Consider the following 10,733-nt stretch of genomic DNA (forward strand, 5'->3'; position numbering starts at 1 on the left):
CCTTCCTTCCTTCCTTCCTTCCTTCCTTCCTTCCTTCCTTCCTTCCTTCCTTCCTTCCTCCCATGTTTGTTTTTAATTTCTCTGGAACACAGTATGTGTTTTCTATCTGATGGGCAGGCTATTTGTTATTCATTTATTATTTATAATTAATTTATTTGTAGGTCAGAAAAGAGATTTCTTATTGTATGTTAGATTCTTGCTTGGGTGGCATTTGTTCTGGTCTCTTCCTCAGGACAGCCAATTGCCCGCCTATTGGATTTCCATTCTCTATCTTCCAAAACTAGCATCTTCCCCTTTACTCCCCTTTACTCCTGTCATCTCTACTTCTTTGCATTCCTTGAGAACTTGTCAAATTCCCACCACAGCATTGATTTGCTGTTCCCACTGAGTTCCACTTCTTTCTCCTGTCAATGTGTATTTCGATTCTGAATGTATTTCTTTTAATTATTTTTTTCTTACAAAACTAATACATGTCCATCATAAAACATTTAGAAAATACAAATAAACAACAAAAAAACCACTCATAATTTTACCACCCAAACATAACCAGTTAATATTTTGATGAATATCCTCTAGCCATGTTTCTATTAATAGATATATTAATATATATATCAGTTTTTAAAATATAGGGTCAAAATGAATACAATATCTTACAAACTTGTTTTCATTTTTAAATATAGCATGCATATGTCCCCATGTTATTTAAATATAATAACCTGGTTATTTTACAATATAATTTTACAATATAATTTTTTTTTTGAGACGGAGTGTTGCTCTGTCACTGAGACTGGAGTGCAGTGGTGCAATCTCGGCTTACTGCAATCTCTGCCTCCCAGGTTCAAGCAAGTCTCCTGCCTCAGCTCCCAAGTAGCTGGGATTACAGGTGCGCACCGCCATGCATGGCTAATTTTTGTAGTTTTAGTAGAGACAGGGTTTCACCATGTTGACCAGGCTGATCTCGAACTCCTGACCTTAAGTGATATGTCCACCTCAACCTCTGAAAGTGCTAGGTTTACAGGTGTGAGCCACTATGCCTGGCTACAATGTAGGTTTTAATGACCAAAATAAGTGTTTTAGATCTACTATGACTTATTAAATCAGTCTCCTTTTGTCAAATGTTTCTATTTTTTCCTCAAAATTATTGTATAATATAATTATGCTATATGCTGTATATTTTGTAATATATAAAATGTATATTATGCTGTACAGGTTGAATATACCTTATTGTAAATGCTTGGGACCAGAAGTGTTTCAGATTTCAGGTCTTTTTGAATTTGGAATATTTGCATATATATAATAAGATATCTTGGGATGGGACCCAAGTCTAAACATGAAATTTATTTGTTTCATATACACCTTATGCAAATAGCCTGAAGGTAATTCAACATAATATTTGTTAATACTTTGTTACATGAAGCAAAGTTTTGACTGTGTTTGGACTGTGACCCCTCATATAAGGTCTGGTGTGGAATTTTCCACTTTTGGTGTGTTGTCAGCACTCAAAAACTTTTGGACTTTGGAGCATTTTGGATTTCGGGTTTCAGATTAGGGATGTTCAACCTGTGTGTATGTATATACAGTATACTATTATACTATAAATAGTGCTGTGACAAACATTTCTTGCCTTATCTTTATGTAAATCTATGATTATTTCTTACAGTAAATTCTCAGGAGTTGGTGAAAGAACAGCAGAATTTTAAGAACTTTGATCTATTTGCTGCTGTATAGTTTTATTTTTCTTGATTCCCTTTCTTAGTTATTTTTAAATCTCATCTGATTGCCTTTTTATTGTAGTCTCATCTGTCTTTAAAGATATTTACTCCTATTTCATAAAGACTAAATCTTCTTATATTCTCTTAAGCACATCAGTTGAATGGTGTGAGTTCTTCTGATGTGTCCCATATTAGGTTCTTTCCAGAGTTCTGCCCTTCCTCTGATTCTTTGGAATGATCCCTGTCTTTGATTCAAGAATTTGCAAGGCCTTAAGTTAGTGTATTCCCTTTACCCAACCTCAAATGAGGTGGGTCTTGTTCAGACTTGGTATCTGACGATAGTCAAGGTGCCCCTGAAACATAGGGCATGCTTATTAAATCTCCCATCTTCCTACTCCTCCTCTCCTCTTTTTCCTTCCACTTCTATTTTCATTCTTGGCTCCAGTTGGGTAATAACCAAACTCCCATCTCACATCCAGGGTTGATTGGAGGCTCTTAGTCCAATTCTTAGATCCTGGATGGTACTGTCCTGGTATAGCTCTGCCCTGATGTGTTGATGGTTTATTTTCTTATTCCTATTGCCTGAGTCTTTGATACAAGTTGGCTGCATTTTATACAAAAGATGCATTCCTAAAAATCTATCTATCTACCTACCTACCTACCTACCTACCTAGCTACCTACCTACCTACCTATTCTTTTGAGATGGAGTCTCATTCTGTTGCCCTGACTGGAGTGCAGCGGCATGATCTTGGCTCACTGCAAGCTCTGCCTCCTGGGTTTGCACCATTCGCTTGCCTCAGCTTCCCAAGTAGCTGGGACTACAGGTGCCCGCCACCACGCCTGGCTAATTTTTTTGTATTTTTAGCAGAAACGGGGTTTCACCGTGTTAGCCAGGATGGTCTTGATCTCCTGACCTCATGATCCGCCCGCCCCAAAGTGCTGGAACTACAGGCATGAGCCCACACCTGGTTAAAATCTGTATACTTTGAAATTCATTTGAGACAGAATTTTCTGCAGGAATAATGTAAAGCAGAGGGTTGTGCACTTTGAACATATATGGAGAGAATCATGAAGGTGTGTTTTTGTTCTAATGCTTTTGTTTTTTGCAGTATAGTCTTCAATATTTTACAAAGCTACCAGATTCTTGCTTAGTCTTGGTAGCATTTTATCATCATAATCCTGTTCTAAAGTGATCGAATTTTTAAAACAAATTTTATTGTGTATATTTAAGGTATATAACATGATGTTATGAGATACATATGCATAGTAAAAAGGTTACTACCCATATTGTGTTATGACTAGAGAACACATTCTAGCTATTAACAATACTACTTATTCTAGAGCAAGTTTTCAGCTGGATCTTCTGGGCACATTTTGAGAGGGCCCCTTAGCTCTTTGGTATACTGTAGAAGGCACACTTATTTCAGCCTCACTAACTTAGCTCACATGGGAGTCCCTGAGGGAGGCATCATAGATTCCATTAGCCTTACTGTTGGTGGCTGATGTTTTCTGAACTGATCATAAGATCCTAGGATTCGGGCTCACAGTTCCTCTTGCATGGGCTCTGTTTCTCACCAATAAGGTCAGAATCCCAACCTTCAGCCTGTGAGGACAGTGATGATTTTGTCATAGTTTGCAAATCCAGGCTTCCAGTTCTTGTGACCAGTCTCACAGTTCACATGCTGCCAAATTGTTTGCTTCAATTTAAAAAATGATCTGCAGCAGTGGAGGGAGCACTGTCTCAGTAATTCAAGTCAGAAGGTAATTGCCAGTCATTCCTGTATGATTCTAGGCTTTACCAGGTGTCCTGGACATAGTTGTGTCCTCGTGATAAGCTTTCCTTGGGCCACGAAGCTGATACTGGTGTATTCTTAAAGTAGACTCAAGTGATTGGAAGATTGGATTAGATCTCCAGGTGCACCCTCAACAACACTTATCTACATCCCTGTCCCCTCTTCTCCTTCCCAGATTGTCATTGAAGATATTGGGAACAAAAGAAAATATGACTTCCCCCTTAACCGCTGGCTGGCCTTGGACGAAGACGATGGCAAAATCCAAAGGGATATCTTAGTGGGCGGAGCTGAGACCACAGGTAGATTTGAAGAAAGGGGAGGCTCTTTTGGATATTTTACTTTCTGCCTAAGGATTGGTGTTGGCATCTGTGGGGCTGGAGGCCTGTGATCAAACAGGAGCCAGCTGGGTCTGCAGACAGCATTCCTCCTGCTCCTGAAACTGTTCTGTCCCACTGGGTTGCAGCCTGGGGCTCTGTTGTTGCCAGAGAGTCTGGGGGATGCTGCTAAGCAGATATCCACTGCCCAGGGCAAAGGAAGGTATCCATAGGATGAAGCCAGAATGTGAATTTCTGACAAGCATGGATGTTTCCCAGGACATTGATTGACTCTGAACTCTTCCTGATATTGAGTGCTTAGTATATGCCAGGCCTTCTTCTAGGTAGATACCTGACCCGCATGGTGTCCTTCAATCGTCACAACCACCCAATAAGGTAGGAACTGTTATTGTTTCCATCTCACAGATGAGGAAACTGAGGCACATGGAAGAGCCTTGTCCAAGGGCACACAGCAGGCAAGTGATAGATTCAGGATTTGGTCTGCTTCCTAAAGCCCTAACCTGTATGAATTCCACAGAAAACTTCCAACGCCCGACATGGCAGTCATGGTCATAGATGTTCTAGAAAATCAATGTTGATATTGTGAACATCTGAGAATATTCTCTGCAGCAGAACCTCCCATGACTCACCATGGGAGAAAATCCATGTCCTGTAGCATAATGTACAAATTTCTCCACAATTTGGCTCCATTTATCCTACCTACAGAGTCTTCCCACACCCTCTCTCCCACTGCACATTCACACCTTCCTTTCTCCCCTCCATCTTGTTCCCATGCCTTCCCTCTCCTCTCAACTCCCTGCTTGCCTTGCTCTTTCTCTCTCTCTATCCTTGGAACCTGCCTTCTCCTCATCCTGCAAGGCCTTTTCTCTTCTTTCTGCCTCTCAAATTCCTGTTCCCAGTCACTTCCTCTGAGCCTTCCCTGACCTTCTCTGGCCTGGGTAACTTCTCCCTTCTTTGGCTCTATGCATCCTTGGCAGACCTTTATTGCTGCTGTTTAGAAGACTAAATGCTCCTCTACTCCAGTGCTTTTCAACCTCAGCATTATGACCTGATCATTGTGAGGTGTGGTACAAATCATCTACAGACTAAAGTTTGCAGTTTACTTAAAAACATACTCGAATAGAATTAATATAGTCCCATTGAATGTGTGAATATTATATGTCTCCTAGTGATAGAAGAAGAGCAGAAATGATAACAGCTGGGAATTGATTATATCCTAAACCATGGAAGTATGTCCGATGTGGGGACACCATTTCTCTATGCATCTTAGAGAAATAAAGCTCGAGACTTTTTTATTTATTTACTCCCTAAAGGCCTGGCATCTAGTAAGCACTCAATAAATGCTGAACAAAAGAAAATGTAAGTTTAAGAATGAATGATGCACCCATGTAGTTGCATGTATTATCACTCAAAGAAATTTGGGATTTTTATTTCTCTGAGGTTATGGGATAAGAGTGTGACGTATGGTAGGGTGAGGGATGGGTGGGGGAATTAACAAGGCTTAAAGTGACAACTGCCTTAGACCCCAGGACAGAATTAAAGAATGTAGGCCAGGTGTGGTGGCTCATGCCTGTAATCCCACCACTTTGGGAGGCCGAGGTAGGTGGCTCACTTGAGACCAGGAGTTCGAGACCAGCCTGGCCAACATGGCAAAATGCTGTCTCTACTAAAAATACAAAAATTAACCAAGTTAGTGGCACACATCTGTAATCCCAGTCACTCAGGAGGCTGAGACACGAGAATCGCTTGAGCCTGGGAAGTAGAGGTTGCAGGGAACTGAGATCGCACCACGAGACTCCAGCCTGGGTGACAGAGTGAGACTCTGTCTCAAAAAAAAAAAAAAAAAAAGAAAATGTAGGCCAGTCCTTAGCAGAATTGCCTGTCCAAATGTTTGCCTTTGGTATTTTCTTTTATTTCACCCTGTCTCAGAGTTTAATCTCCGTTTGCTAGTTCTTCCTCAGAATTCCATGTCCTCATATTGCCTCCTGATAGACCAGAACCTCAAATGGCCTAACCAACAATGTTTTCTCTCTCCCTCAATCCTCCCTCACCCTACCACATCAGGCAGCAAAGGAGGACATTAATGTCCTCTATTAAAAGTTATGTTTTTAAGTTATCAGCAAAAGAGCAAGCAAAATGAATCAGATAGCCCTGAATATAAATCTCCATTAATGGAGTTGACTATTATAATTAGATTAGACATAACAGAATTCATCTGGCAGCTATTAATAATGTAGGCATGGTAATTATCATTAATAATAAGTACTATTCTTAGCCAACCCGAGTTCCTCCTCCTCTTTGTTAGTTTCCTGTAATCAGCACTGACAGCTTCCTGTAATAATATGTGCGGTTTATTCTCAAACTCAGATGCATTGGACATACAAACTCTGGAAAAGATGAAATGAAGTCGAGAGGGACATCAGGTGGCATCTGGAGGAATAGGACATGATGGGAAAGAGGATGTGTGGAGGAGGAGGGCTTTGGGGGTGTCGTAACCAGGAAGGGGAGGAAGGGGTGGGATATTATGATGCAGCTCACATTGAACACTCTCTTTCTTGTTGTTTCCACACCAGCTATTACGTATATTGTCACCGTCTTCACTGGGGATGTCCGGGGGGCTGGTACCAAATCCAAAATCTACTTGGTCATGTATGGGGCCAGAGGGAATAAGAACAGTGGGAAAATCTTCCTGGAAGGCGGCGTGTTTGACCGAGGCCGCACGGACATCTTCCACATCGAGCTGGCTGTCCTCCTTAGCCCCCTGAGTCGGGTCTCCATCGGGCATGGCAATGTGGGTGTCAACAGAGGCTGGTACTGTGAGAAGGTAAGGGATGCCCCTGAAGACAGCCTTCCCTGATTCAACCCGTCTCCTCTTTAACTTGCAAGTAAAAACTTTAACCTGAATCCTACTTCCTCTGAACTAGTTACAGAGTGCATGGGCAATCTCTTTCACTGGGCATTTTGGGTGGTTATGTGTCCATCTATCTTGCCTCAAGGGTGGTCAGGAACAGGGGCTGTTCTGTACATGCATCCAAGGGCCAAGCAGGACAGGTTATCCAGAGGTGTTCAGTTGGTGGTTATGATTATCCTGATTCCTGGTGTAGTGTTTCACTCAGCTTATAAATCTTTCAATCAATAAGTATTTTAAAGTATTTGTTTTTATTGTGGGATACTTATACTTAAAAGAATATATATTAATAACTGCGTGACATAGGGAATGTTAAAAAGCAAACCTCAATTTTGTCTATCACACAGCTTGAGAGAGAGAACATTCGAGATGCTTTTGAAACTCCTCTGTGTCCTTCCACAGTCATATAGTCCTCTTTCCCTCAAAGGGCATGTACTATTATGAATTTTGTCTATCTATAAACTTGTATTGTTTGTAACTGGCAATTTTTCTCCCTCCCTCCCTCCCTCCCTCCCTCCCTCCCTTCCTTCCTTCCTTCCTTCCTTCTGTTTTTTTTTTTTTTGGACAGAGTTTCACTTCTGTCACCCAGGCTGGAGTGCAGTGGCACGATCTCAGCTCACTGCAACCTCCACCTCCTAGGTTCAAGCGATTCTCCTGCCTCAGCCTCCCAAGTAGCTGGGATTACAGGCATGCACCACCACGCCTGGCTAATTTTGTATTTTTAGTAGAGATGGGGTTTCACCATGTTGGCCAGGCTGGTCTTGAACTCCTGACCTCAGGTGATCTGCCTGCCTTGGCCTCCCAAAGTGCTGGGATTACAGGAGTGAGCCACCGCACCTGGCCATAACTGTCAATTTTCACTTAACATTATGTTTTAGAGATTTGTCCAAATGGTAACAGAAGCTGTAGTTCATCCATTTCCCTGCTGCAAAGTATTCCATTGTATGACTGAGTTACAATTTATTTGTCCATTCTTCTGTTGATGGATATTTTGGAGTGATTTATTGATTTTTACTACTATGAGCAATCTTTCCATGAAGTTCTTGTACATGTATCTTTGTAGAAGTGTGCAAGAGCTTCTCAGAATGAAAGTGCTAGGTCACAGGGCAAGTGAATCTTCAGCTTTATAGGATAACTGTTACTTCCAAAGTATTCCAGATTGTTTTCCAAAATAGTTGCACCATTTTACTCTCCTGTCAGCCATGTGTAAGAGATATTTTGTTTTATACATTCTTGTAAATGAATTTTTAATTTTCACCATTTTGGAGGTTGTAAAATGATCCTCTTGTGGTTTTAATTCTTATTTTTATGATTACTACCAAGGTTGAATGTGTTTTTTGTTTTTTTTTTTTGTATTGGCCATTCATGTTTCTTTTTATGTAAAATGTCTGTTCATGCCTTTTACTGATTTTCCTATTGACCAATCTATCTTTGGATTTATTTTTAGGAGTTTTAAAATTTAATCTGGATATTAATCCTTTGTTGATAATATATGTTTAAATATTTTCTCATAGTTTGTGATGTCCTTTGAGTAAGATTTAAAAGTATCTAGTTTATCAATCTTTTCCTTTATGACTAATGCATTTGGTATTATTGAAAGAAATCTATTTATTTCAGAGCTATGAAGACATTCTCCTATATCCTTCTCTAAAAATTGTTGTTTTAATTTTTCCATTTATGTTTTTAAAATACTACGAATTGAATTTTGTGAGGGAGAAATTCAATTTTATTTTTTTCCATGTAGATATGCCAATGTTCCAGCAACATTTATTGAAGGGCTTTTAAAACTTGACCAAGGTTAAGAATCACCTGGAATTCTTGTTAAAAATAGATTCCTAGGCTCTAATCCAGAGCAAATGAGTCAGAATTTACAGGTAATCTGGATATTTAGCAAGTGGTTTAGATAATTCTTATCATTGAGAAAGTTTTAGAAGCACTGATTTACTAAATAGTAATTCTTTTCCCACTGTTCTGAAAAGACATTTCTATCACATATAAAATTCACAAAATGCATGGCTTTGCCCCTGAATTTTCTAGTCTGTTCCATTTATTTAGTTTATTTCTGCACTAATATAACACTCACTTATCTTCATTTTTACCTCTGTACTGTCTTAGTATTTGCTGGGGAAATTTGTTCACCTTGTTATTTTTCCTCCAGAACGTTTTGACTATTCATAACCACTTACTCTTCCAAAGAAATCTTTATTTGTTTATTTTGCCAAATCCCATGAAGAACAGTGTTGAACAGAATTCATTTGGACCTATAGATTCATTTGAAAGAACTGATATCTTTACTATATTGACTTTCCCTATCTACGGATATGGTATACTTCTTAAAATTTATGTCTTCTTTAATAGTTTTCAATATAGTTTTATGTTTTTGATAAAGGAATTGCATGTCTGTTAGGTATGTTTAAGAGACCTTATAACTTTTGTTACTATTATAATTGGTATCTCTTTAAAAATTATATTTTCTAACAATTTGTTGCTGATATAGAAATGAAGTATTTTCTGGACATTTAGTTTACATAAGCCCATTTTGCTAAACTCTATTGTTAATTCTGATAATGTCTCAATAATTATTTGTTTTTTTCTGTAGGAAGTCAAATTATAAATTATAACAGTTTTTTTTAATTTTCAAAGCTTGTAGTTCTTTTTTCTTTTTTGTTTATTTGACCACATGGCCTAAGATCTACAGTACAATGCTGAGTAGTAGGATTAATAGTGGATATCTTTATTTTGTTTCTGATTTTAAAGGAGCTGCTTCTAATATTTTATTTGGTTGATTTTTTTTTGCAAGTTTATGGTAGACAGATTAGATCTGTAAAATTCCCTTCTATTTCTATATTGTAAGGAGTTTTCATGATGAATTGGCGTTAAATTTTATCTAATGCTTTTCTGCACTTAGTGAGATCGTTGTATGGTCTTTCTTTTTTATTCATTAAGTTGGTGTGCTAATATGAGTGCATTTTCAAATGGCAAACTAACTGCTTTTGTATAAGTCAAACTTGGTGATAATAGATTGTTTTACATGTTTTTAGAGTTATTAACATTTAATATGGAATTTTTCTGGCCAGGCATGGTGACTCAAGCCTGTAATCCCAGCACTTTGGGAGGCCAAGGTGGGCGCATCATGAGATCAGGAGACTGAGACAGGCTTGGCTAACATGGTGAAACCCCGTCTCTACTAAAAAAAAAAATATAAAATATTAGCTGGGCGTGGTAGAGGGCACCTGTCCCAGCTACTTGGGAGGCTGAGGCAGGAAGATGGCATGAACCAGGAGGCCGAGCTTCCAGTGAGCCGAGATTGCGCCACTGCACTCCAGCCTGGGTGACAGATCGAGACTCCATCTCAAAAAAAAAAAAAAAAAAAGGAATTTTTATATCTATGTTCATGAGTAGCATTGGCCCCTTATTCCTTTCTTATATAATTGTTGATTGGTTGTGATTCTAGATTGAAATGAGAAGTATGTCCTTTCCTAAAAGAGGGTGTATAAAATTGCAGTGATGTTTCCCAAATGTTTGGTTGCAGTCTCCTGCAAAATTGTATAGGTAGGGGTGTGTGTGTGTGTGGATGTATGTGTGTGTGTGTGTGTGTGTGTGTAAAATTACGGATTTTAAAGAGCAGGGTTTTGTTTTGTTTTTCTTTGCTGTTTATAGAAATATTCAGGCTCTTTATTTCTTATTCAATCTGTTTTAATGAGCTTTTTTTGGGAATTTGTACATTTGTAAGTTATCAAATGTATTGATATAAATTTATACACATCCAGTGTTCTCTTATTTTTTAACAACTGATGCATCTTTTATCCTCTGATATAATTATGAACACTTTTTTTATATTATTTATTCATGCCTTGTTGCTTTTTATTTTTTATTTTTTTATTTTTTATTTTTATTTTTTATTATACTTTAAGTTCTAGGGTACATGTGCATAACGTGCAGGTTTGTTACATATGTATACATGTGCCATGTTGGTGTGCTGCA

At 38.6% G+C, this 10,733-nt stretch overlaps 1 protein-coding gene across 1 annotated transcript in view; it reads left to right on the plus strand.

Moving 5' to 3' along the window:
- The window catches only part of LOXHD1 (lipoxygenase homology domains 1), a 182,600-nt gene that overhangs the window by 47,568 nt on the left and 124,299 nt on the right, over nucleotides 1-10,733 (plus strand). The window contains exons 7-8 of the mRNA XM_023207473.1: nucleotides 3,682-3,805; nucleotides 6,415-6,665. Of these exons, the coding sequence (XP_023063241.1) occupies nucleotides 3,682-3,805; nucleotides 6,415-6,665 (375 nt within the window). The remainder of the gene's footprint in view (nucleotides 1-3,681; nucleotides 3,806-6,414; nucleotides 6,666-10,733) is intronic.

Source organism: Piliocolobus tephrosceles, chromosome 18, assembly GCF_002776525.5.
Source record: "Piliocolobus tephrosceles isolate RC106 chromosome 18, ASM277652v3, whole genome shotgun sequence".
Taxonomy (NCBI): domain Eukaryota; kingdom Metazoa; phylum Chordata; class Mammalia; order Primates; family Cercopithecidae; genus Piliocolobus; species Piliocolobus tephrosceles.